The sequence below is a fragment of the Bubalus kerabau genome, chromosome 20 (assembly GCF_029407905.1).
Source record: "Bubalus kerabau isolate K-KA32 ecotype Philippines breed swamp buffalo chromosome 20, PCC_UOA_SB_1v2, whole genome shotgun sequence".
Taxonomy (NCBI): domain Eukaryota; kingdom Metazoa; phylum Chordata; class Mammalia; order Artiodactyla; family Bovidae; genus Bubalus; species Bubalus kerabau.
The window spans coordinates 52,922,142-52,947,941 of NC_073643.1; the positions used below are offsets into that span (position 1 = coordinate 52,922,142).

The window sequence follows — 25,800 nt, forward strand, 5'->3', positions numbered from 1 at the left end:
ATGGAAACTTTCTGATGCATTGAATCTAAGTGGGAAAGAAAGTCATCAACATGTACTCTGAGGTGACTGGCCTGAGCAGTAGGAAGGAGAGAGCTGCCATCACTTGCGCTGGTGGAGCTGGGGTAGAGTAGCTTTGGGGGATGAGCTGGAGCTAGGGTGGCACAAGTTGAGTTTGAGATGCCAAGAGGAAAGTCAGAGTGAGATGCCTAGTCCACAGCTGGACATTGATTGAGTCTGGCACTCAGAAAAGGTCTGACTGGACATACACCTTTGGGACTGATTGACATGTAGGTGGGATTTGAAGTCATGACCCTGGGTAAGATTATGAGAGCAATAGTGTAGACAGAGAGAAGATGCAGACGAGAAACCACTGACGGCAGAGGAAACCAGAAGCATGGAGCCCTGGGAGCCACACAGGGAAGGTGCTTCCAAGAGAGGAGAGATCAGCTGGTCACAGGAAATCTTTCCAGCCTGTCATCATAAGGGCAGGCTTTTTCTTTTTTTCCCCTACTGCTTTTGTTCACTCACTGCTGTATTTCCAGTATGGCGCGTAGGTGCTCCATAAATACTTGTTGGATGAATGGGTATGTTCATGAATCCACACTTCTGTGAGCTCCCAGCACAGGTGATTTTGATTTTTTTTTTTTTCTTAAGAGCAGAGAACAGGTAGGAGGCCCTACCCACTCTCAGTAGCATCCTTGTCCTGCCTTGCCTTTGACAGCCACATTGACATTCACTCAGGTGGGAGCCCTTCTGGCCAACAACAGGGCATAGGACAAACAAGCACTGAAGGGTGGAGCTTGGTGGAACCTGGGTTGAACCCTGGCTCACCCACCAGTCCACAAAGGGACTAAACAGCCCTTCCTCTGTTCACCCCTCTATTACCCAGTCATTTGTCCTTCCATCTACATCCGGTCATCTGTCCGCCTATGCATACAACTGCCCTTTATCTCCCGTCTACAGCCACTCTTTTGTCTATCTTTCTATCCAACCTCATCCAGCCCTCTGTCCATCCATCTACTAGGGTGACCAACTTCCCAAGTTGCTGCACACACTCTCGATGTGAAGTCCTGCATCCCAGGAAACTCCTCGGTCCTAGGAAAAATGATACAGTTGGCTCATCCATCTGTATCCCTGGCATCCCTTATTACACCCATGGGCTCGAAGCCCATCTGTCCACCCACCCTGACCTCCTTGGCCACCCTCTCCCTTGAAGGCAGACAAGAGTCCAACCCTCTCCCTAACTCCGCCCATTCCCCGCCCCTTCCGGAAGCGGCTACCGCGAATCCGGGCGCCCTAGCAACAGCGCTTTTTGGGCCGCCCAGTCCGCGAGCTGGGCTCCCGGTGCGAGCCAATAGTGAGGGGCTCAGGGAGTGAGACGCAGGGGGCGGGGCTCGGCGCGGCGGCCGCCATCTTGCTGGGAGAGAAACAATAGGAAGGAAGCTCCGAGGGACCGGGCTGAGGCAGCAGGTAATGCCACCTTTCCTCGGCCTACGGCCCTGCCGCCCCGGGGACTTTGGAAGAGGGTTTCTCTGGGTCTTTAGGGAGCGAAGTCTCTGGTCATTAGGGGTGTCCCCAGGTTTTGTGGGAGGGGTTCTTCCCCGGTTAAGGGTGTAAGAGAGATCTCTCAGGGTCCCTGTGGGGCCAGATTTCCCCCGGTCACTTGAGAGAGGCATTATTTCTTCAGGTTACTGGGGAGAGAAGATCTCCCCTGATTTTGAGAGGCAGAATCTTCCCTGGTCATTGACGGGGGGGGGGGGGGTCTCCCGAATATTTTGGTGATACGGGGTCTCTGTTGGTCATTGGAGTCTCCGCTCTTTGTAAGAGGGCAAGATCTCTGGGTCGTTGAGGGAGGTCTCCCCAGGACATTGGCGTCCAATATCTCGGGTTATTGATGGGGGTCTCCCTGAGTCTTCTGGAGAACTCAGTGCCTCAGGTACGGTTACCTGAGGCTGGCAGCTGTGCAGCCATTTTGAGTGTTGAATGTCAGTTGGGTTTGTCAGCTGGTGTCAGCGGGAGGAGAGGGGGGTATTTGCAAACCTAACCGTCTTATCCCCCAAAGCCCTAAAATGGATCCGAGGACGTCTTCATAGTGATAAGCTTCACCATGGATGGAGCGTGCAGATCTTTCACGTTGGGTTGATTGCAGACTGCATTTTGTCTCTTGCGTCCAAGTGATTAGTTTCGTTTTTGGATTTTATTCAATTTCTTATAGCCGAATTGCAGAAAAATGAGTCCAAATGTTGTGAAAAGAAAATGTAGAAACCAGTAAAATCTAGTGCTCTTAGATACTGGGGAAGTAAAACTAATCACTGCTTGGAATGAAACATTTTGGTAATGAAATGTACCTAGAACAAGAATAAGATATAATCATGTGAAAGAATAGTTTTAAGCAGTGGAAGTTCTGAAAAGTGATCACAAAAAATGTTGCAGATCACAAGTTTTATGATACTTTGTATAAAGCACCATGATTACAGTAGTTTTCATGAATTCTAGTATTTAATTATTTGCTGTATTTGCATTTTTAGCAGGGTAACATTTTAAGTGAACTAAAATGCTTATTTACATAGATTGCTCTTGTGGAGTTTGTGTAATTTCATCCTGTAACGTGGTGTTTAGGATTTAAAGATAAGTTTCAGGCTGGTATTGTTATTGTTTTAACTTTAACCACTACCAAAATTAGAAACCTGAGCAAGATATATACTTTTATCAAATTGGCGTAATGAATATGTTATCATGTTGACGTAATAAACCAGTTGATCACTTGGTATTTTTTTCTGGAGGAAAAAGTTGAATGGTTAGCTGGTATTCTACTTGGTTTACCTGCTTTGTAACTTTAGACTTTAGAGTAGAATTCGCAGGAATTGTTAGGAATCAGTCAGATGAGAGCTAGGACTGGGGTTGATACAGTTGTAAAAGCCAGTTTAGCAGATGTAATAAACTTCTTTTCGTCTCAAGGCTTTGCAGGTGACATCCACCAGCCCTATATCTGTCTGAGCAGTGGAAAGTCTGAGGAAGGCACGACTACTGACTGATGAACTGTAGCCAGTCTTTTTTTCAGAGGGGTGCCAGAGACTTCTGTAAGCACTGAAGATGTCACCCGTCGCTAGGCAACAGGGCTAAGACTGAGCCTCCCCAAGGCCAGCTTGCTGAGGTGAAAATTTTCCATTGTTTGGCTCAAAAGGATGCGCTGGGGATGAATTTTTCCTTGAAGTGAAGTTATTTTACCTCGTGGGGTAATCACCTTAAAGACATTGAACACATTTTTGTATAGTAAATGATTGCTTTCATGTGATTACATTTTAAAGCATATTTTTGTTTTTTAAATAAATTATATTTTTGCTTATTTGCATACCAACTAGCAATAAGCAGTTCTAGTGTTTGCAGTATATTCTGGTAGCAAGGAAGAAGCCTTTTCCCCCAAAATTGAGTTAAGTGTTTACCTCAGAATCCTCAGAATTTGAAGGAAAAGAGTCTCCGAAAATGATGGATAAGGTGGTTTAGGTCTGTTAACCATCCATCCATCACCAGCCTCTGCAGTTAGGAACTCCTATCCGATCTTTTATCCGATCTTTACACTCTGCCTTCCTCCCCTCCCCTTAAAAAAAAAGTTGAAATTTTAGGAGGCCTGTCCCCAAACTATAATATCCATAAGTATTTCATGGCATATCACCAAGACAAGGGGCTACCCACAGTTTCTACACCAGTAGGCCTTTTGTTTGTTGTTGTTCACTTACAGAGTCACGTCCAACTATTTGCCATCCCATGAACTGCAGCACACCAGGCTTCCCTCTCCTTTACTATCTCCTGGAGTTTGCTTGAACTCATGTCCCTTGAGTTGGTGATGCCATAATTTCTTGATTTTTCTCAAATATTTAGTCATGGTCAGATGGCCCTGATTGTTTCATTGTTTTTTTTTTTTTTTTTTTTTTAATAGTTTGTTCAAACTAGGATCCAAATAAAGTCTGCAATTGCATCTGATGAAGTGTCTCTTAGATACGTATATCAGTTAAGTTCAGTCGCTCAGTCGTTTCCGACTCTGCGACCCCATGAATCGCAGCACACCAAGCCTCCCTGTCCATCACCAACTCCCGGAGATACGTATATGGTCACTCTGTTTTGTAATTAATCTGTTGAAACAACTGTCATTTATCTTGTAGGGGTTCCCCCATTCTGGCCTTAACTGATCACACCCTGCGTTTGAGACCTTTTGACAATGGTGGCCACATTTGAAGGGGTCACAACACCTGTATATCTTTTTAGTGAAGAAGTTGTGATGGAGTAGCCAGGACTCAATCAAAAGTGAGCCCCGAACCGTGAACTCTTGAGGACTGTCAGGGACCTGTAGGGCCACACAGTGTAAGACCCTCCTCCTCCCTCTGTGTCATATGGTCCAAATTTTCCATGTGGAACAGTGAGTCTTACCCTTGGCCTCCAGGAGAATGTAGGGATTTTGCTCCTTGTCTCCTCACAGACCTCCTCCTCTCACTAGTGTTGCACCCTCTGCCCACAGGCTGTTCATTTACAGGCATCTTGACCCAGAGCTCTTCTTTCTTTGCATGTTACTTCGAGTGCCATCTGCTCTTTCCTTTGCAGCTAATTTCCAAATCTGTTTTCAAGTTAGGTTCACTTAGGCTTCACGCCCACCTTACCAATTACCTGCGGTACATTTCTTCTTGATGGCTTGATCATCCCTTATATTTAATTGTTGGCAGGTCAACGCACATCTTCTCAGTTGTATCTGACTTTATGAACAAAACATCCTTGTTCTGACTTGTTTTGAAGACTTAGTATCTGACTCATTCCTGTAATTTGATTCCATGTATTAGGGGTTCTGAAGAGAGGGTCTGTGCTCGCCAGCTCCACACATCTTATGCAGAGTTCAGGGAGGGTATGCATTTTCAGGACAGAGGCCTACAGTTGTCTCAGATTTTCTCTCGGGTCAGCTGCCCCCTCAAGGGTTTAGGGGGGCTACAGCGTGCTACACCTCACCCTCCACCAGATCCTTCTCTATCTTCTCCCCTCCCTCCTTAATTCCCCTGTGTGGGCTGGGCTCTGTGGGTGCAGTGGAGAAGACAGGAGGCCTTGTGCCCTGCCATGTGTGCCACTGAGTAGGGGAGAAGACGATAATGAGGTCACTCCAGGTGAGACAGGTGTCTGGAGATGGCAGTTCTGATGTCTTAGTGGTCCTGGAGCCTGGGGGCTGTCAGGATGTTTTCTCACCTGCCCTCTTGGGACAAACAGATGCAGAGAGACTCATAAGAGGAGGAAGCCCAGGTGGTGAGATGATGGAGAGATCAGCTTGGTTGCAGTCCTGATGGCCTCCTGGGGGTCACAGCCCTGTTTGTTGGGGGGCGGCTCTTCCTACTGTCATATCCTCCCTCCAGGGAACTCCCAAACTTGGGACTGGGAGGGTGTGTTGGCTCCTTCTATTTTACCTTTAGTTTTGACATCTTCCAGTAACCAGATACTAAATTCATAAGCTTACAAAGTTACCTGAAATATTTCTGTGGTATGAAACATGACAGAGAAGCGTGAGAGAGTTTTCTAAGGCACTCAGTTTTTCTTTAAAAGCTTAAGGATTTTTCTTCTTTCGAACCCCTTTTACACATGAGCTTCTAATAAATATGAAGAAGATTGGTATCTCTTCCTTTGTTCCTTAGGTAAGAATGCAGATGGAGAAGGCTCCCGGCAAATGCTGGTTCCTGCTGCCCCCACCCTCCACTCATGTCACTGTAGTAGTGACCGGCTGGACCTCTCTGAAGCCACGTTTTTCCTTGTCTCTTCTGCCTGGTTAACTTTCCTGATATAAAATGTTACCCTAGTGCTCCAGGATGCAGTAGCTCACATACCTTGTGGGTCAGGTCAGAGTAAAGAATAGGTGCAATCTTTTAAAATCTATGCTCTGTCCCAGTGGCAGTTCTACTTCTAGGACTTTTTCTTACAGAAATACTTCACAGGTATGCAAAGACAGATACAGGCATGCTCACTGCATTATTATTGTAATTTCAAAGTTGGAAATAGTGTCGGTAGGGAAGTAGATAAATACATTACGATTTTGTGTGACTATTACACAGCCTTTAAAAGGAATCATGTATAGATAGATGTAGCAGGCTGTCTAAGCCATATAGTTTAGTTGGGGGGAAAAAGTGGCAAAACAGAAGACAAATGTTGAATAATTTTACTCAAAATCATAGAGACAGAAAGTTGAATGGTGGTTTCCAGGGGGCAGTGCTTGGCAGAGTGGGAAGTTACTACTTAACATGTATAGAGTTTCAGTTTGAGATGATGAAAAAGTTCTGGAGATGGTGGTGATTATTGTACAACATTGTGAATGTACTTAACTCCAGAGAACTGTCTACCCCAAAATAGTTAAAAAGGTAAATTTTATATTGTGTGTATTTTATCAGTATTTTTTAAACATTAGGTGAGAAAAATAAAGCTGATTTTACTGGCGGGAAGAAAGGCAAAACAACGTATATAGCCTGATCCTGTTTCTGGAAAGAATAGAAAAGTGCACTGAAGAAAATCGACAGGATGAAGAGACCCCAAGCTAACAATGGTGGTCATTTTATCACACTTGTAACCAGTTTAAAAGTCTCTTTTGTAAGAAGTGAACAGGATGTGCTTTGGCGCTCTGTTCCTTTACCTGTCACCCCTTTCTTCACCCTCCGCCTCCACCAGGGCAGGCTTAATACGCCCTTATCCACTTACACTGTCAAGTCCATCCTCTGACCTCCATCTCCCGCTGGACTTTCTGTAGGAACTGGGACAGTGGACAGAGGACAGCTCACGTTTGAGGAGTGCATTACCCACCCGTAAACGAGGCAAGAGGCTGGATTTTTCATTGTGTTCCCATCTCATGGCACCTCCTTAAAGTTACCGTGCCTGGTGTACAGATAGAGACATGAGAGTACGTGAAGCACCGTTTATACCCAAGCATCAGACAGGCCCAATATGTCAGGGAGAAGATTTGTAAAAGAGTTTTTTGGTACAATTTAAGTGTGCAGACTTACAGAGAGGTATTGAAAGTTGGGTTTCTTCTAATATTTATTTTTAATTGCACATACGTGTTTAGTTATTATCTCTTTATAAATAAATAACTTCCTTTAGAAGTTACGCTTTTTATCCACACAGGAAATGGCAACCCATTCCAGTACTCTTGCCTGGAAAATTCCGTGGATGGAGGAGCCTGGTAGGCTACAGTCTGTGGGATCACAGAGTCGGACACAACTGAGCAGCTTCACTGATTGGTCATGAATTGGTTCTCTGAGTTGCCTGTGTGCATTTCTGCCATTACCGTGGCCACAATTGGAGGTGCTCTCCTCTTAAATACTTTCCACTCCTCTCAGTGTTGACATTGTCACTGGAACCTTTCTCCAAGCTGGTTGTGACCCCTGCAGTGCCGCCCTTTTTTGTGTTGATATTTTAAAATAATAGCTTTATTAAGATACAGTTCACATCTCATGTGACTCATCCCAAAAAAAACCCTGTATCCCCCACCCGCCGTGTTGCCCCCTCCCCGCTGACCCATCCACCTTCCCGAGAGGCCTCGCACCCTGGCTTGTTTGAAAGGACACCACTGCACTGTGTCCCACCAGAACTGGAGAGAGGAAGTCAGCGCTGCCCAGCTGACCCTGCTGTCAGCTGTGGTGGTATCTTCCAGAGACCGTTGCCTTGTGACCAGGGAGGCTGTAGCCCTTTACCATTTTGCCATTTTCCACATGGGAGATTGGAGGTTGAGGACTCCCACTTACTCAGTAAGAGTTAGCTGCCCCTCGGCGTGTGAAATCTTCCCGGATCAGGGGTCGAACTCGGGCCACCTGCATAGGCAGGCAGGTTCTTAATCAGTGGACCACCAGGGACGTCCAAAGCTGCTGTATTGGTCCTGTTAGCATGGGACGCTTTGCATACCCTTGAGGGGAGCGTTCACCTGAACGAGGTATTGTGAGACCCGGAGGAAACTGCCCTCCGAGCACGGGATCTGGTATAGCGCAGGGCATGCCTTGGTTCCTCCACCGGCAGGCATAGCACTCATTGCGCTGGCCTGCGCAGGTTGGGGCTGCTTGGGTTCTGTGGCTGCCCATGAGGACTGAATCATTTTTGGCACCATTTGTTTCAGAGAATGGGTTCACGTGTCATCTGGTTTGGGAACTGCTGAGAAATGAGCAGGGTAAACACTGACCGCAGGCAGGGAGCATATGATCTTGCCTGAAGCTAATGGACTGTTGCTTTACTGGCACAAGAGAGAACCATGAGTCAGGGTAGGAAAGTCCCCCATAGATCAAGATCAGTTTTGGCCAGTCTTCAAGCATCACTTCTGTTGTTCCTGTTGGGTATGTTGCCTACACAGTGGTAGGAGTTGCAGTTGCATCAAGGAGGAAGAGGTGCCAGATGGAAAATGGCCCTTGAAGAGCGGTAACAGGCTTTTTAAGGAGGACTTAGAATTCTTGGTCTGTGTATGGAATACATTTAGGTTCAGTTCAGTTCAGTCCAGTCTCTCAGTCATGTCTGACTCTTAGCGACCCCATGAATCACAGCACGCCAGGCCTCCCTGTCCATCACCAACTCCTGGAGTTCACCCAAACTCATGTCCATCGAGTGGGTGATGCCATCCAGCCATCTCATCCTCTGTCGTCCCCTTCTCCTCCTGCCCCCAATCCCTCCCAGCATCAGGGTCTTTTCCAGTGAGTCAACTCTTAGCATGAGGTGGCCAAAGTATTGGAGTTTCAGCTTCAGCATCAGTCCTTCCAATGAACACCCAGGACTGATCTCTATTTATAAGTAGATTTGATATTCTGGTAAAGGGGACATGTGATAACTTAGAATCAACAATTTAGATTTTCTTGAAGGAGCAGTGCTCCAGTTTTAGTTTGAAAAACTTTTTAAATTGCTCAAACTCTGTCATTCAAGCATTGTAACTGATAAACGTATTTCTGGGTTGGCGGCAAGTTCCTTCTCCTTGTCCCCCCTCCATCTTGCGGCCCTCAAGTCTTTCATTCCAGAAATCTGGTCTGATGAGGCAAAGAGATCGACCAGTGTGATCCTCAGAGAATCCTCTGGGAGGCTGCTGTTCGCCTTATGGAAAAGTTTGTCTGCATTTTTGGAACAGAATCTGCTGTTTTATTTGTTCCTCAGAATTGGTGGAAGGATCTGCATTGTTGTGACTATCATGAAATACACTTACAACTTGTAGTTTCTCCTTTATTAAAACTAGAAGAAGATGCTAATGCGGGGGGAAATGAACACCTGGTGTTGGACCCCAGGCATCTGTGTCAGGTCAGTTGCAGGGCTTCTGTGTTGTCTCTCCAGCCCTGCTGTGTTCTTTGGTGGAGCCACTGCTTGCTGTGACATGAGGGTGACCTCGTTCATCTCAGAGAACATCTTGTTTTCCATGATGAGGCCTAGGTGGTCTGGTGCCTCAGTGCAGCCGTGTGTAGGGGAGTGATCGCAGTATTTACTCCAGAAGGCTGTGGGAGGAGGGGAGGAGTTACAGAACAGACTAAGGGCTTGGTAAACAGTAGCTCTTGTCTCTGGCATGGTTGTATCCCATCGTCACTGAAGGTTGAGTTGGTCACTTCCTCCTCTGACCTTTCAGCACCTTGTACACACTCTGGGGGCAGGATTATTGGGATTATTATCCTCACTTGTTTACATGTCGTTGGTCTCCCAGTGTCTCCATTGTGGAGTAGAGCTGTGAGCTTGCAGTGTGGGTGGCATCAGTGTCTTTGTGGATGAGTTCATAACCTTCGAGAGCTGAGCAGCCATCTGTATTTTTCTGTTTCGGTCATAGTGAATTCTTTTGTTCTTCCTCCTAATGTTTTCAGTCTCAGTTATAAAGATAATAGACATGCTCCGAGTTTGAAAACATTTCAAGAAGTTTGAAGCATTCAGGAAACTGAAGAGAAGGGAATAATGATCTTACCACTTAGTACAGGGCAGATCCAGCTTTTCTGGTGGCTGAGGTTTATATAATGTAACATAAATATATGTAATTGATTTATATAAACATATAAGTATCATCCATCTTTAAACAAAAGAATTTACAGTTATGAAAACTGTAAATAAGAAAATGAACTTACCTGCAAAACAGAAATAGGGTTACAGATGAAGAAAACAAACTTAGAGTTACCATGGGTAAGAGGGGAGGGATAAACTGGGAGATTGGGATTGCCATATATATATACACTACTGTATATAAGATAGTTAGTAATAAGGACCTGCTGTATAGCACAGGGAACTCTACATAGTAACCTGTAATGGTCTATGTGGTAAAAGAATCTAAAAAAGAGTGGATATGTCTATATGTAGAATTGATTCACTATGCTGTACATCTGGAACTAACCTAACATTGTAAATCAATGATACGCTAATAAAAGAAAAAAACACCAGTAAGGTAAGAAAGTAAATTTGGATTGAAAGAAGGAAACCAAAAAAAAGTCATACATTTAAAAAATCGGTACTACAATACTTTTTTTTTTCTCCTGTGGTGAGTGGCACGTGGGATCTTAGTTCCCTGAACAGGGATCGAACCCATGCCCCCTGAGTGGAAGTGTGGAGTCTTAACAACTGGACCTCTAGGGCAGTGCTAATACTATAGTACTTTGCCCCTGCCTTTCAGGGCACTGTGCTGACCGCCTCATTTTATGACAGCAGTGTCGTAATTTTTCTATAAAAAGGTCACATAGGGATTTCCCTGGCGATCCTGTGGTTAAAAATTTAATATTTTTTTTTATGCAGTGACTCCAGGGCCTTGGAAGGAGATGAACAGCCATGACCCCTGTGAGTCAGTGTTACTTTTTTAAGTGATAACTTAGCAACCTGAAAGCTGGGTCTTTGGGATGTCAGCTCAATGCTAACGCAGAATTTCTGAATGCTAATTAGTATATTTGTAAATGGCGAGAGGATTTTAATCTTCTTGTATCCACATTTTAAAGTTTTATTCAGTGACCATGCTTTTGCCTGATTTTCTACAGAGAGAATTTTCCAAGAGATTGGCTCTTATTAGATTAAGAGCTTAGGCTCTGTTGACATGAAACGGTTCCACAGCAGCCCGTCCCAGATGAGTGTTCAGGTGCAGGGCCCTTCATTTACACGCCCCGGTTAATGCAGACTTAATACAGTGGGAGATTATAAATACAAAATTAACACCTAGTCGATGCCGAGAATGCATTTGGTGAAGGGTGTGGCTATTTAATGGTGGTACTCCCTGTATGATTGGGGTGGGTTTGGATCATTGCAGCGGGTGCCTTTCGAGATCTCTGTTGATCTGTGTGCAGCAGATACTCACGACGCAGAGGTGATTTGAGGCACCTCCTATGGGGTGCTGACTCTGTGCTGGTGCTCTTCTGGGCTATGGAGATTGAGCAGTAAACAGAGCAGTCACGAATCTCCAACTTTATGGACTTGGTTTTCTGGTAGGGGCAGGGTGGAGGAGACAGAAAATGAACAGGACAAATAAAACATATACAGCATGTTAGATGGTGATAAGTGCTGAGGAGAAGATAAAGCTGAGTTGTGTAAGGCATGTGGATGGGGAGATATGGCACCTTCAGATGGGGTGGCTAAGGAAGACTTCATTAAAGAGGTAATGTTTGGATAGAGAGCTGAAGGAGGTAAGAGAGTGGGCCAGAGGGATATCTGGGAAAGAGTGTACCATGCAGAGGGAATGGCAAGAACAGAGGCCCTGAGGTAAGTGTGTATCAGGCATGTTTGAGAAATAACAAGAAAGCCAGGATAATTGAAGCAGATTTCTGTTGACCTTTCGTGATGGGTGTTTTACTGGAAGGCTTATTGGACCATTTTGTGTCTCTTCTGCTTATTTGTGTGTAAAGGATGCTTTTGCTTTGACTTTGCAAGAATTAAAAAAGATAACTATGCAACTGGTATAGGTCTCCTAGTATTAGCCGTGTGTGCGTGCTCAGTTCAGTTCAGTCGCTCAGTCGTGTCCGACTCTTTTTGACCCCATGAATCGCAGCATGCCAGGCCTCCCTGTCCGTCACCAACTCCCGGAGTTCACTCAGACTCACGTCCATGCGGTCGCAGCCGCCCGCGCTAAATGGGTATGTGTGCTCAATCCAGTCCAACTCTTTGTGACTCTATGGACTGTAGCTTGCTGGGCTCCTCTGTCCATGGGATGCTCCAGGCAAGAAGACTGGAGTGAGTTGCCATTTCCTTCTCCACTCTTAGTATTAAGAGTAAAAGCCTGCTAAAAACTAGGCTTTGAAGGTGAGCAGATGGCTTCAGGATTAGCAGTGGGTGTCATGGATTTAAGAGAGAACATGGCTGTCCCTGAAAGTCTCTACCGTCAGGGAGCGCTCTCACAGAAAGGGCAAAGCCCTTACTTTGACCAGGATGGCGACCCAGGCTTACCTTGCTTGCATGAGTGACTCAAGATGCTCAGTGGAGGCAAGTGAGCCCAGTTAGAATAGACAGGAGGGTAATAGGGGGTGAATTCCAGCCAGTGTGTTTGCATGTAGAAACTATTTGTCAGCTGATAGGATCTTTTAACTACAATCTTTCTGATTGTTTTAATTTGTACTTGTTCTGAAATTTTTGTAAATTAAAAAAGTATAAGGAAAAATTCAAGCTCTTTATTGAAATATAATTTATATACAGTAAGATTCATTGACATTAAATCTCTAATTTGATGAGTTTTGACAAATTTATGCAGCCATATAATCACTGTCCAGTCACAGCATAGAACATTTTCATTACCCCTGAATGTTCTCTTGGGCCTCTTTGCAGTCAGTCCTGGTCCCCTACCCTCTGCCCCCTGGCAACTACTTATGTACTTTCTGCTATTGCTTTATCTTGAATGTCATGTAAATGGAATCATACAGCAGACATTCTTTTGTGATTGGCTTTTTTCCAGTTAATCATAACGTTTTTGGGATTAATCTTTGTTGTTGTGATTAATCTTTGTTGTGTATATCAGTACATTCCTTTTATTGCTGAATAATATTCCATTATATGGATACATTACAGTTGGTTTATTCATTCCCCCATTTGATGGACACTGGGATTTTCCCCACCTTTTAGTTATTGTGACTAGTGCCACTGTGAACATTCAAGTACAGTGTGCTTATGTGGACATTTGTTTTCATTTCTCTTAGGTCAGTACCTATGAGTAGGATTACTGAGTCATGTAATAAGTATATGTTTAACTTCATAAGAAACTGCCAAACTGTTTTCCATGGTGGCTGTACTTCTTTTTTCCTACCAACAGTGTTTGAGAATTACATTGACTGACCCTGGTGGTATAGTCATGGGTTGTGAATGGATGTGGGCACTGGCTCTGAGGCTCATGGAGGAGGTTCAGCTGGTAAAGGTTGTTTTGTTGCTGTCCCCTGTGACTGCTCAACCCTGGGGCTTTTCTTGAGGCAGAGTAAGTGGCCCCAGCAGATCCCGTCTGTAGCCTCCCACGTTAACCAAATTCTAGATGTGTGAGCTAAGGGCCCAAGGATCTTAGTTGTTTTATTTTCAGTATTTTAAAGGATACAACTATTAAGGCATTGTTTCCAGCAGAACCTTAAACAGGCTTAGGGGCATGAGCTGTGGGGGAAATATGTGTCATGTCCTAGGATGAATCATGTTCTGCATTTCTCACCGATTGATAGTTTCGTGGACAAATGTGAGGCAATGTGGAAAGCTAAAACAGATGCTAAACGTGAAGTCAGTATTTTCCGATTATTCTCTTTCACACTAGGTTCAGGGTCCATCACATGGACTTCTTAGCAACCATTAATGTTTTAGGATTCCTGGGAAACCAGGCCTTAGACGACTCAGATGTTGAACAACCTTTAAGAGGCCCACCTGCTCAAACCACACGTGGGAAAAGATTAGCCGTGAAATGCAGCAGGTTCTTGGGGCATTTTTCTTCTGACCAGGCTGAAGCCACTAGAGATATGCTGCTGCTGCTGCTAAGTCGCTTCAGTCGTGTCCGACTCTGTGTGACCCCATAGACAGCAGCCCACCAGGCTCCTCTGCCCCTGGGATTCTCCAGGCAAGAATACTGGAGTGGGTTGCCATTTCCTTCTCCAATGCATGCATGCATGCCAAGTCGCTTCAGTCTTGTCCAACTATATGCGACCCCATAGACAGCGGTCCACCAGGCTCCTCTGCCCCTGGGATTCTCCAGGCAAGAATACTGGAGTGGGTTGCCATTTCCTTCTTCAATGCACGCATGCATCCTAAGGCACTTCAGTCGTGTCCAACTCTGTGCGACCTATGGACAGCAGCCCACCAGGCTCCTCTGTCCATAGAATTTTCCAGGCAAGAATACTGGAGTGGGTTGCCATTTCCTTCTCCAGGGGATCTTCCTGACCCAGGGGTTGAACCCACATCTCCTGCACTGCAGGCAGATTCTTTACTGACTGAGCACAAAGGGAAGCCCTCAGAGTAGATGTCTACCTCAGGTCTTTCCTTCCCACCTTACAGACCAGAAAACTGGAACCCAAAGGGAGCCAGTGACTTGGGAGTCTTTCTCCAAGCAATGAAATGGCAGAACTGGGGCTAGAATCTGGTTCCATCTAACTACAGGATCAGTTTTCTCCCCAATTCTGCCATTTAGGAGTTTCCTCCATCATCAGACTTGGCACAGGCGGGAAAGGGCCTTAGTTTTCTTGCCTCTGTGTAAGGTGATGATTCTTCTCCAGGGAGCAGTGTTCTGCGAAGTGCCAGAGTTGGGTGCTGGAGGGAGGGTGGCAAGGTTCCATACCAAGGTTCCAGCCACTAATGAACACATGGGAGACCTGGGAGAAGGTGGAGACCCTCACTGGGCTTTTCAGCCTCCAGCCACACCCATGAACCATACTCCAGAGAGCTTTCATGAAGGGCCAGTTACTGTTTGGGATTTTTCACTGGAGTAAGAGAGATGCCTGGAGAGAGATTTTTTTTTTAATTGAATACATTTAAGGAATCTTGAACAGAGTTATTAGAAAGGGTGTTAGGCATTTGGTGTTAGCATTGCTGTGGCAACAAAAGGAGTTTTCACATTTGTGAAAGGTTTGAACTGTGTTTCTAAAGCCTGGCCGATGAAGAACATCTTGTGCTTTCATAATTTAATAATTATGGTACCTAGTTCTTTCTTGGGTACTGGCAGACCGATCTTGAATCAGTAGCTTTCCTTTGGGGTTGGCTCTTACTCCAGAGGTCTTTTTCATTACTGAAAAACTGGTGTGAACAGCTCTCTATAAAGCTAAAGGGCTTGTGTGGCCACGCATCTCAGAGCTCCACCTTCTGTAGAGAGTCTGGAATGGCTGGAAGGTACTCGTCCGTTTAGCTGATCGCCTGTGTTGTGTCTTGGGACGCTTCTCAGCACCTACCCTCCTGAGGGCTGCTGTAATGAGAAGGTAGTGCCGGGTGTGAGAAATCAGAACCTTTGACTTTCTGCTCTTTGCATGTAGGAAAGCGTATTGATTTTTAATCCCTGAGTCCAGTGGGAGGGAGCCCACTGTCAGTTCTCTCTGAAAGAAAAGAGTAACACCAACTAAACTCTTTGAAAGAGGCTGCTTTATAAATAGAAAATATAAAAACATGGTGAAAACACCATCACAGGACAAGCTAAGTGCCCCAGGTACGTCTGAGTGCGGAAGCACATGTGCCAGAGACCCTGGGCCCCAGAGGCAGCTGTGGAGGGACAGACAACAAATTGAAGTTTGTTTGGAAACTCCGGCTTCTTGGCTCTAGCCCTGGATGAGTTTCCTCAGCTCCCCGAACCAACTTCCTTGTTTCTGACAGGGAGAATAATGTCTCATAGAAAGTATCGGGAGGATCAAATTAAGTCCCTGCAGTGAGCCTAGCACAGAGTGGGTGCTTTACCCACCTTAGAGGACAGTGGGCAAACCTCCATCCGACCCATTCTCACCACCACCACCGTCTCATTTGGAGTCGTGGGAATTGGAGGAGTTCCCAGCAAGAACCCCTTACAGATACTGAAGCATAGCCCAAGCCCCCCGTTAGTATTGCTAGTAGCACCTGTGTACTCAGTCTGTAAATTCTAGACGGAAAACAGAATGAACATGGCATACCCTGAAACGGTTCACTAACGTGTGGAGGTGTGCTTTCTGAGATCCAGTGTGCTTGGGGATCTGAAGTTCCTGGACCTCAGTGGACAAGGGCCCCAAGAATGCAGCTTTGGTTTAAAGGTGTGCCCCAGCTTTTGGAGATAGGGAGAGAACCAGTAAAAATAGTCTGTGACCTAGAACACTGTGTATCTTTTTTAAAAGAGTTAGCCAGCCGTGATCTGTTGTTTTTAGATACAGAGGTTAATCATTAAAGCTGGGCCCAAGCTCCACTGCTAATAAGGTTAATGGGCCTTGTTTTTGGCCTTGAGCAGGGGCAGTGCGCACACCTGTTGGGGGCGGATGGTGGGTAATCTTACTAGGTGCATAAGCAGGTTTCCCTTTAAATGCATTTTATAAAAACATAAATAACGACCAATAGGGAACCCTGTTACCACCATGTAAACCATGCTGTGTTAGTATAGATTCATCATTATCTGTAACCAGTGTACCACTCTGATGGAGGATATTAATAATGGAGAAGGCTGTCTATGCATGTGTGCGGCAGATGGGTATGTGGGAAACCTCTGTATTTTCTTAGTTTTGCCATGAACCTAAAACTGCTGTAAAATATAAAGTCTATTAAAATATATTAATTAACGGAGAGCCTTGGATGTCAATTACTCTTAAATCTAACAATTGTAGTAGAAAATGGTACGATTTAATGCGACTATTAGGTTTAAAATTGTGATTTCACCTCATCGTGGCTTCGTGGTAGTGGCTTTCTAAGGCCTGGTGGGGGAGATTGGAGCTGTTTGGGCTTCGCAGCCAGTCCCTGCGAGTCGGCATCCGGCCCCGCCCGGCATCCGGCCCCTCCCGGGACAACGGCGGCTGTTTGTTTCTGCGGGAGTGGGCGGGACCGGGGCGGGGCCGAGTGGGCGGCGTGGGCGGGACTCCGCGGGAGCTCAGGCTGTTTTGTCTTTTCTTCTCGAAGAGGACGGCCAGCGCCTCTAAGGCGGTGCCCGGCTGTTAACAACTCCGTTGTCACTCTCCGCAGAGCGTCCTGGCCCACACGACCGCGAAGCTGAGGCCAGGGAGACGGACGCACGGACAGACGACAGACGGAGGACGCGCTGGCCGCTGGACCCCGCTGCCCCCCCTTCTCCCTGCTGCCCGCACCTGGAGGATGAGCCCAGCCTTCAGGGCCATGGACGTGGAGCCCCGCGACAAGGGCATCCTGCTGGAGCCCTTTGTCCACCAGGTCGGGGGGCACTCGTGTGTGCTCCGCTTCAACGAGACGACCCTGTGCAAGCCCCTGGTCCCCAGGGAGCACCAGTTCTACGAGACTCTCCCAGCTGAGATGCGCAAATTCACTCCCCAGTACAAAGGTGAGCCCGCAGCTGCCTTAGGGGTCGCCAGCGCCTGGCGAGGACACGTGAGGCGCCGCGGCCAGAGGAGGTCCGGGCAGCCACCCTTGGAGCCCTCACCCCTCCCACCCGCTCTGTGTTTTCCCTCCTCCTCCTCTTGGCCCTCCGCCCAGCACCTCACACCCTCAGTTTACAAGCCCTGGTAAGATTGCTCAATTCTGTTTTGTGGGTTTGTTTTATTTTTGGTGGAAGTGTAGTTGTGTTTTATGTTCAGGTGTCTCTTGATCACGGTAACCTATAGTCCCCCATGAGGGGACATCGGGGAAGACTTTGAGAGGATTTTACCCAGAATACTTGCCGCCTGCTTTTTGTCCTCCAGGAAACCAGAAGCCCTGGTGATTAGGTAGGCTGGGAGCAGGGTTGAGTCAGTTGGAGCGCAGGAGTGGGAGGCTTGTGCTGATTAGTTGAAGCCCTTTGCTATTACGGAATGTCCCCGAAATTGCTATATTACTGCAACTCTTTGATTCACATATGGTGACTCTCTCCCTTTTTCTAATGGGGGGAATCAGCATGGTGTGGTCTTTCCTGGGGAGGGGGGATCCTTTGTAAATCAAAGAAGAATCCTTTAAGGAAATTAATTGTAAAGCTGCATTGCCTGCTTAGGCAAAAGACTCTTGAACAACTTGGGTTCTTCTGGGACTGTCGAAACATATTCTTTGAGGATAGAATGTTACAGTCGCCTCCGTCTGTACTCTGAACATGCATGGTGCTTTGGTGGGGGTGGGGGAGTTGGGGCCCTCACTTGGTCCTCTCTGTTGTTTTTTCCAGGACAGAGCGAAAGGTCCCTTGTTAGCTGGCTGCCCTTGCCCCCATTTTTTCCCTGGTTCTTTCCCACCACAGGAAAGTGTGGTCCCCTGAATTCCCCACCCCAGCTCCTCTGTGCCCAGAGCCGGGTACCACCTCAGAAGCGTCGTCTCTCTAAGCACGCATTCCCTTGCAGCGAGCGAGCAAGCGGGCAGGCAGCAAGAACTGAGCAAATTGAGTGATCCCAGGCCAGAGAGGCCTGGGAGGAAAGGTGTTCAGCCAGTCGGTTTTAAGGCACTCGTCGGCACCTGCTGAAACCCTCCCACCCGACAGCCCCCTCCTCAAAGACTGTCTCATTACACATGGCAGGTTCTAGAGACTCGGGGAGAGCTGCTTTCAAGGCCACTACGCGTCTGTGCTCCCAGCCCAACCCCGTTTGCCTTGTGTTCATCTTGTTCTCTTGTGACATGAGACTGCAAAGACCAATAAAGGAATATATTTGAGAAGGACGAAAGGCTTGGGTGCCCACCGTGTGGGGGCGCCGCAAGAAGCCTTTGCCGGGTGTCTTGTGCTGTGTGCTTTGTTTTGTTTGCTCCTTTATTTTGTTCTGCTTGCCCAGTTTTCCCTTACCCTCGGACACTTCTTACCCCTCAGGCAAATCTCTGTTTAGGCTCTGCTTTAAAGCAAGCCTCAAGGCCGTCGGAGATTCTGTTTAAGGTAGTAAAAAAATCCCACAAGATTTAAAAAGCAAATGTCCTCATGTCTCTCTCAGGATTAGAAGAATTACATAAAAATTAATAAACATTTTCAATGATGGAAAAATGTGTCTTGTAATTCTTTGGCTCTTGCCTCGTTGAGTGAATCATAGAGGAAGACTCTCGGCCATGTTTGCTCCCTAATCGCTTGTCTTGTATGGTGTCATCTTTTCTAGCTGTTTTGATATTTGTTAGGTTTGCAGATGAGTTTGGGGCCTCTGGCAACATAGAGACTAAGGAACAGGGTAAGAAAAAAACAAATGTTCCAATCATGTTATTTGTAACACATGTTCCCGTGGAACTGAAAGTCCTCCGTGTTCACCCTCCTTCTAGGTGTGGTATCCGTGAGCTTCGAAGAAGACGAAGACAGGAACTTGTGTTTAATAGCATATCCAGTAAAAGGGGACCACGGAACTGTGGACAGTGTAGATAATTCAGACTGTGAACCAAAAAGTAAGCTGCTCAGGTGGACAAACAAAAAGCATCACGTTCTAGAAACAGACAAGACCTCTAAGGACTGGGTACGGCAACACCGGAAAGAGGAAAAAGTGAAGAGGTGGGTATAGACTTGAGAGGGGACTGGACGCGGGAGGAGGGGAGGGGTCTCAGTTACAGCCCAGTGCCCCGGGGCTGAGGGCTCACATAATGGACTCAGTAGGTGCCGTGTCACTCGGGTCGGTTCCCACGTGGCGTGCCCGGCTTCTCTTTGCTTGACTCTGAGTTAGATTGTGCCATTTTGGGTGAAACAACTGTCGTGGCAGCTGTAAGAGAGTTTGAGTCACTCATTCCTCCTGCAGCTGTCCTGTGCCAGGCCCCGCGTGGCATCTGGGAATGTAGCAGTGACCCAGACAGAAGCCATCCCGTTACCGCAGGTGTTCACTGATAGTGGGAGACAAAATGGATGCATCTGGGGGATCCCCCTAGGCAGAGCCCTCCCAAGTGGCACACCTTGACAGAGCTTATGAAAAGATAAACTGTGTATGCATATGTATTAAAAACATAGCTAAGGACTTCCCTGGTGGCTCGTGATAAAGAATCTGCCTGCCAGTGAAGGAGCCACAGGTTCAATCCCTGGTCTGGGAAGATCCCACAGGCCTCGGAGCAGCTGAACCGAGTGGCCCACAACTGCTGAGCCTGCTCGCCCTGGAGCCAGCACCGCAGCAGGAGGAGCCGCCGCAAGGGGGCGCCTGTGAGCTGCGGCTGGAGCGCAGTTGTCACAACCAGAGGAAAGCCCACGGAGCAGCCAAAGATACTTTTTTTTTTAGTGTAGCCAAGTGGATTGACTTATTCTCATGGAATTTCACTTCAGCCTCTGTCTCCAGCGTCCTGAGTTAGGGAACTTGGATGTACTCGAGGCCAGGGGGTGGTACTGCCTAGAAGGTGGGAGCAGGGAAGGCTGCCTTGTGGGGTGTGGGCTGGAGGGAGAGGCTGTCCTTGCATCTTAGGTTTTCCTAAAGCAACAAGCTAACCCCTTAATTTTTTTATTAAATCAACTGTCTTGAGGTGTGGTATACTACAGTAAAATGTACCCATTTGAAATGTTTAATGTGTCCACTGAAACAGCCACCACATCAGAGCATCAAACTTCCTATCATTGCAGAAAGTTCCTTCATGCCTCTTTGCCCCTGACTTCTGATGAGATGTTATGATTTATCAGCTTCTTGTCTCTTTATAGCCATAAGTTAGAAGAAGAATTTGAGTGGCTGAAGAAGTCGGAAGTTTTGTACTACAGTGTAGAGAAAAAGGGGAATGTAAGTTCTCAGCTTAAACACTACAACCCTTGGAGCATGAAGTGTCACCAGCAACAGTTACAGAGAATGAAGGAGAATGCGAAACACCGGAACCAGTACAGTATCCTTTGCTCACAGGGCATCTCTGCATTGGGGAGAGGGGAGCACAAGGGAGGAGACCCTTCAGGCTTGGAGAGAGAAATTGGATTTTTTAAAGTCATGGTTGTGCCAGGACACCCTGTGTGATAACTGGGCAGACATCACTTCCCTCTGGGCTGAGCGCTGGTCTGGGAATGCACGTGCTGGGGAGGAAGTTGGATGGGTTCCTAGGGGTGAGGGTCACCTCATGGAGGGGCCAACTTGCATTCGGGGTGCTTTACCCTGGAATGCAAGGAGCTGGTTTATGTTTTCACACACTTGCAGAAGTCCCCAAGTAGAGCTTAAATGCCAGGGTCTGCGGTGGGGTTGGACTGATCTTTCAGTCTGGTTTACCAGGCTGCCACATGAAGAAATCACAAGGGAAAGGCTCCTTTCTTTTTTTCAATCAGGGAACCTGGATGCATACTATAGAGAATGCACTGAACCTAATGGTACCGTCACCCAGTTCCAGCATCTGGTTAACCCGCTCATGTCAGTCTCCTGTCTCTCTATACCCAGCACCCCCAGTTGAACTCGCTGTGAAGCAAGTGTCAGATAATTCATCTGTATACACTTCAGCGTATATCTCTAAAAGATAAAGATATTTTAAAACACAATCGTTACTCCTTGAAAGTGGACAGTAATTCGTTACTGTCAAATACCTGTTTTCCCATTTTCCTAATTGTCTCATAAATGTTTTATTTATGGTTTGCTTGAATGCGGGTCCAAATGATGTTCACATGTTGCATTCAGTTGAAACGTTTAAGTCTTGTAAAATACGTTTTTGTTTTTTTCTTCTTGGAAATTTCTTGTCAGAGAAACTGGGTCTTCTAGAGTTACCCACCCTCTGGTTTTTACTGATTACATCCTGTGGTGTCTTTTACACATTACTGTTTCCCCTCTGTTTCCATTAAGTTGATAATTTGATCTACAGGCTTGATTAGATTCAGGGGCAGTTTGAGGGAGTCAGGGCAAGACTACTTCAGAAATGGTATTTACCCGTTGATTGGGAAGCGGAGTTTCATTGTCCTTCTCTTTTGTATTGCCATTGCCTTACATCAGTTTTTTAAGTAGGTGGTTTTTTGTCATTCCTTTTTCATTCATGAGCTGGAATCCTGCTGAAAGAGAAGCTTTTCCTCATCAACTAAGTGCTTATCATGAAGTATAGTTCAAATAGGAAAGGCAGGTTAAATGTTTATTTTCCTTAGTTTACTATTTGAAATAACGAGATGGTTTCTTAACATCCTCCAAAGGTAACCAGTGAGGTTTTCTGCATCATCATGAACCCATGAATTTAAGTTTTTGAATGCGGCATGTGGGATCTTAGTTCCCCGACCAGGGATCAAACCTGTACCCCCTGCAGTGGAAGTAGAAAGTCCTAACCGCTGGACTGCCAGGGAATTCCCTAAACATACTTGACGTGTTTCAGTTCATTGCAGTTATTTCTGATGCTCAAATTGTCCTATGCGTGGCGAGTGGGAGTCTTGTAAAAAACTAGGCTCCTGAGTCATTTTTACACAAGCCCAGTTGTCTGTGCAGCTGCCTTCCTTTTCTGGAATGCAGAGATGGTACAGGGTCAGGTATGTTTCATACTCCAGATGTGCATTCAGTCATTCCTTTAAAGCAGGGGTTGCAAGCTTTTTCAGTAAAGGGCCAGATAGTAAATATATTAGACTTTGCAGGCCATACACTATCATAGCTCTGTCATCTGTAGCATGAAAGCAGCCATAGATGATGTAAATGAACGTGGCTGTATTCCAGATAAACTCCTAGTTATGGTTGCTGAGACTTGAATTTCATTCCGTTTTCATGTGTCATGTAATATTATATACACTTTTTGACCTCTTAAAAATGCAAAAACTGAAAATTCCCTGGTGGTCCAGTGGTTAGGATGCCATGCTCTCACTGCCGAGGGCCTGGGTTCAATCCCTAGCCAGGGAACTAAGATCCCGCAGGCCATGTGACCAGAAAAAGAAAAAATTGATTTATAAGAACCACTTGTTCCTAACTTATCAGCTGTAAAACAGTGAGCAGGGGCCCATGGTTCACCAGTCCCCGCTGTAGGAGCTGGTCTGGGCATTGTGCTAAGTCGCTTCAGTCGTGTCCGACTCTTTGCAACTCTGTGGATCAGAGCCCGCCAGGCCCCTCTGTCCATGGGATTCTCCAGGCAAGAATACTGGAGTGGATTGCCATGCCCTTCTCCAGGGGACCTTCCTGATGCAGGGATTGAACCGGCGTCTCTTATGTCTCCTGACTTGGCAGGCAAGTTCTTTACCACTAGTGCCACCTGGGAAGCCCCAGGGGAACTCATACATCTGGTCATTGTTTCTCGGCCTTTTCAGTGCCCCCATCTGGGAAATACATATTTATTTGAAAAGAGAAAACTTGATGAGTTCCTAAGTGACATTTCTAGTTCTTGTTTAAGACTGGGATTACAGAACTTCCTAATGTTCTGTGTCTGATTTAGGACAGGTTGTTGTTGGACTGTGGTCCACATCTTGCTGAGTCAGGAAATGGTGTGTGTGTCTCCCATGCTTCTCTCACGCCAGTTCCCTGGCCAGAATTGCAGGTTCCCTTTAGCCTTCTGGTCAGCCCTGGGCCACCCGCCTGGGAGGTAGAGCAGGATTTCTGGGACGCCATGTGTAGGCCCTGCACCCTGGGAGTGCCATGGGGCAGCACCTTTTCTTTAGAGGGGCCTTATCCTTAACCACTCAGAATTTATCTTACTGGAGAACCTGACTTCCTGTTATGAGGTGCCTTGTGTCCTGGACCTCAAAATGGGGACACGCCAGCATGGTGACGATGCTTCAGAGGAGAAGGCAGCTAACCAGATCCGCAAGTGCCAGCAGAGCACGTCGGCAGTCATCGGTGTGCGCGTGTGCGGCATGCAGGTGAGAGTAGTGTCGGCACGTGGTGGGCGTGGGCTGACTGGGCAGCCGGGAGCTGCCACTCTCCCACCATGGCAGAGCCCCATTTTCTCAAAAGATTCCAGATTGGACTGATCCTGTTGCTCTCTGGTGAGGAAGGAAAGCCTGTGTGCGTGGGTAATGCTCTCTGGGGCTGGCCGAACTGGCTGAGTCCAGAAGCTATGGACCGGAGAGAGAGGAAAGGGGAGACATTGGGCACTCTCCACCAAGCCACACACTAAACAGAGGGCTGGCGACGGCGCCCAAGTCAGAGGGCTGTAGGGGTGTTGACTGGCAAGGACAGGGCCTTGTGTGACTGGTATACTGAATGAGTTGAAGGATCGGGTCCAGGGCTGTCGTCTTGCTGCCACTCTCCTGGGGCTGGGCCATCTCTGCCAGAGATGCCTGTCGGTCCCTGACCTGCTGGTCTCCCTCCCACAGGTGTACCAGGCAGGCAGTGGGCAGCTCATGTTCATGAACAAGTACCACGGACGGAAGCTGTCCGTACAGGGCTTCAAAGAGGCACTTTTCCAGTTTTTCCACAATGGCCGGTACCTGCGCCGGGAGCTCCTGGGCCCGGTGCTCAGGAAGCTGACTGAACTCAAGGGCGTGCTGGAGCGACAAGAATCCTACCGCTTCTACTCAAGCTCCCTGCTGATCATCTATGACGGCAAGGAGCGGCCTGAAGTGGCCCTGGACTCAGACGCGGAGGACTTGGAGGACCTGTCGGAGGAGTCTGCTGACGAGTCAGCCGGCGCCTATGCCTACAAGCCCCTCGGCACCAGCTCGGTGGACGTGCGCATGATCGATTTCGCGCACACCACGTGCAGGCTATATGGTGAGGACAGTGTGGTCCACGAAGGCCAGGATGCTGGCTATATCTTTGGGCTCCAGAGCCTGATAGACATTGTCACAGAGATAAGTGAGGAGAGCGGGGAGTGAGCTCTGGCTGCACCAGCACCTGAGAGACTCTGTGTGTCCCGGGCACAGCTGTGCTGCGTCGGGGAGGCGGCCAGTATGGCCAGGCGGTGGCCCTGCAGCCTGGAGCTGATGCGCAGAGGCCTCTGGGAGTCCCAGCCTGAGCCAGCCCCAGCCGCGCTCGGAGTCTTTATTTATTTTAACTGTTTCTTCGACATTCCACATTTGATGATGCAGATACCTCTTTCTTCCCTGAGTGTAAATGTTCTAATACAAATCTTTTTGTTAATTGTAACAGTGCTGCTGTCGTTCTTGCCAGGGATAGGGGGCCGGCAGCCAGCCCCCCTCCCAACCCTCGGAAGCTTCCAACGTACCACAACCTCCACCCTGGTCCAGCAGTGTCCCCCTTGCCACTGCCCCCACCCCATGGGCCCTGAAGTCACCATAGCCTCTTGGCTAAGTCCTCAGTCCACTAACCAAGCACCCACAGGCATAACCTTAAATGGGTCCATCCCAGCACCCTTATGCAGAGAACTGCACTTGACTCTTGACACAGGTCTTTCCCTGCCCTCACGTAGGTTTAGTCAGAGTTGGACAGCAGGTGTGCCTAATCTTGGGTCCAGCTCCTGTGCCACTGGCAGCAGCTAATTGATGGGACATTGTGATGTCGGGCATCCTGGAGCCAATCTTGGGACCTTAGGTGGCCACCAGTCTTTGGTCTGTTGGCGGTTATTGGCTCTGTGGTCAAGGTCCCAGGAGGTAGGGCGCTTGATGGGAGGGCGTCTTCTGGGCCGAGTGGGCATCTTGGCCACACCATCTGCTAGCACTCCTACCCAGCCCTGGAGCCCACAGCAGCCATGCCAGTGCCATCCTTCATGTGGTTCCAGCCTGGGCAGCCCCCAAGAGAGCTGTTTCTGCTCTGTTCTCAGAGGGTTTCAGGGAGAAGTGTGGCACGAGATCTTGAACTGCTGACACAGGCACGAGGGAGAAGGATACAGAACTAGTGCCAAGAAAGGAGGATCTGGATGTCCAGGTCTAGCAGCCCCACCTCTTACCTGAACCTCTCAGCACCTCTCCCAGATCCACTATGCCTATATCCACTATATCCAAAATCACCCAACTGCATACACTGGCCGGGTTGTGCCTACCTGCTGCCTGGGTCCAGGCTTCCAGAGAAG

General features: G+C 47.5%; 1 protein-coding gene across 2 annotated transcripts; it reads left to right on the forward strand.

The window, feature by feature from the left end:
* Positions 1 to 1,332: 1,332 nt before the first annotated feature.
* IP6K2 (inositol hexakisphosphate kinase 2) lies at positions 1,333 to 24,917 on the forward strand. Of its 2 annotated transcripts, none has more exons than XM_055557403.1 (6): positions 1,333 to 1,470; positions 17,062 to 17,392; positions 19,264 to 19,486; positions 20,606 to 20,781; positions 23,514 to 23,689; positions 24,146 to 24,917. In XM_055557403.1, exons 2-6 carry the CDS (start codon positions 17,191 to 17,193, stop codon positions 24,644 to 24,646), a joined length of 1,278 nt encoding a protein of 425 aa, XP_055413378.1. In that variant the 5' UTR covers positions 1,333 to 1,470; positions 17,062 to 17,190; the 3' UTR covers positions 24,647 to 24,917. The 2 variants fall into 2 exon arrangements, with proteins under 2 accessions (XP_055413378.1, XP_055413377.1); XM_055557402.1 differs by lacking the exon at positions 1,333 to 1,470 and adding an exon at positions 16,559 to 16,576.
* The last annotated feature ends 883 nt before the right edge of the window (positions 24,918 to 25,800 follow it).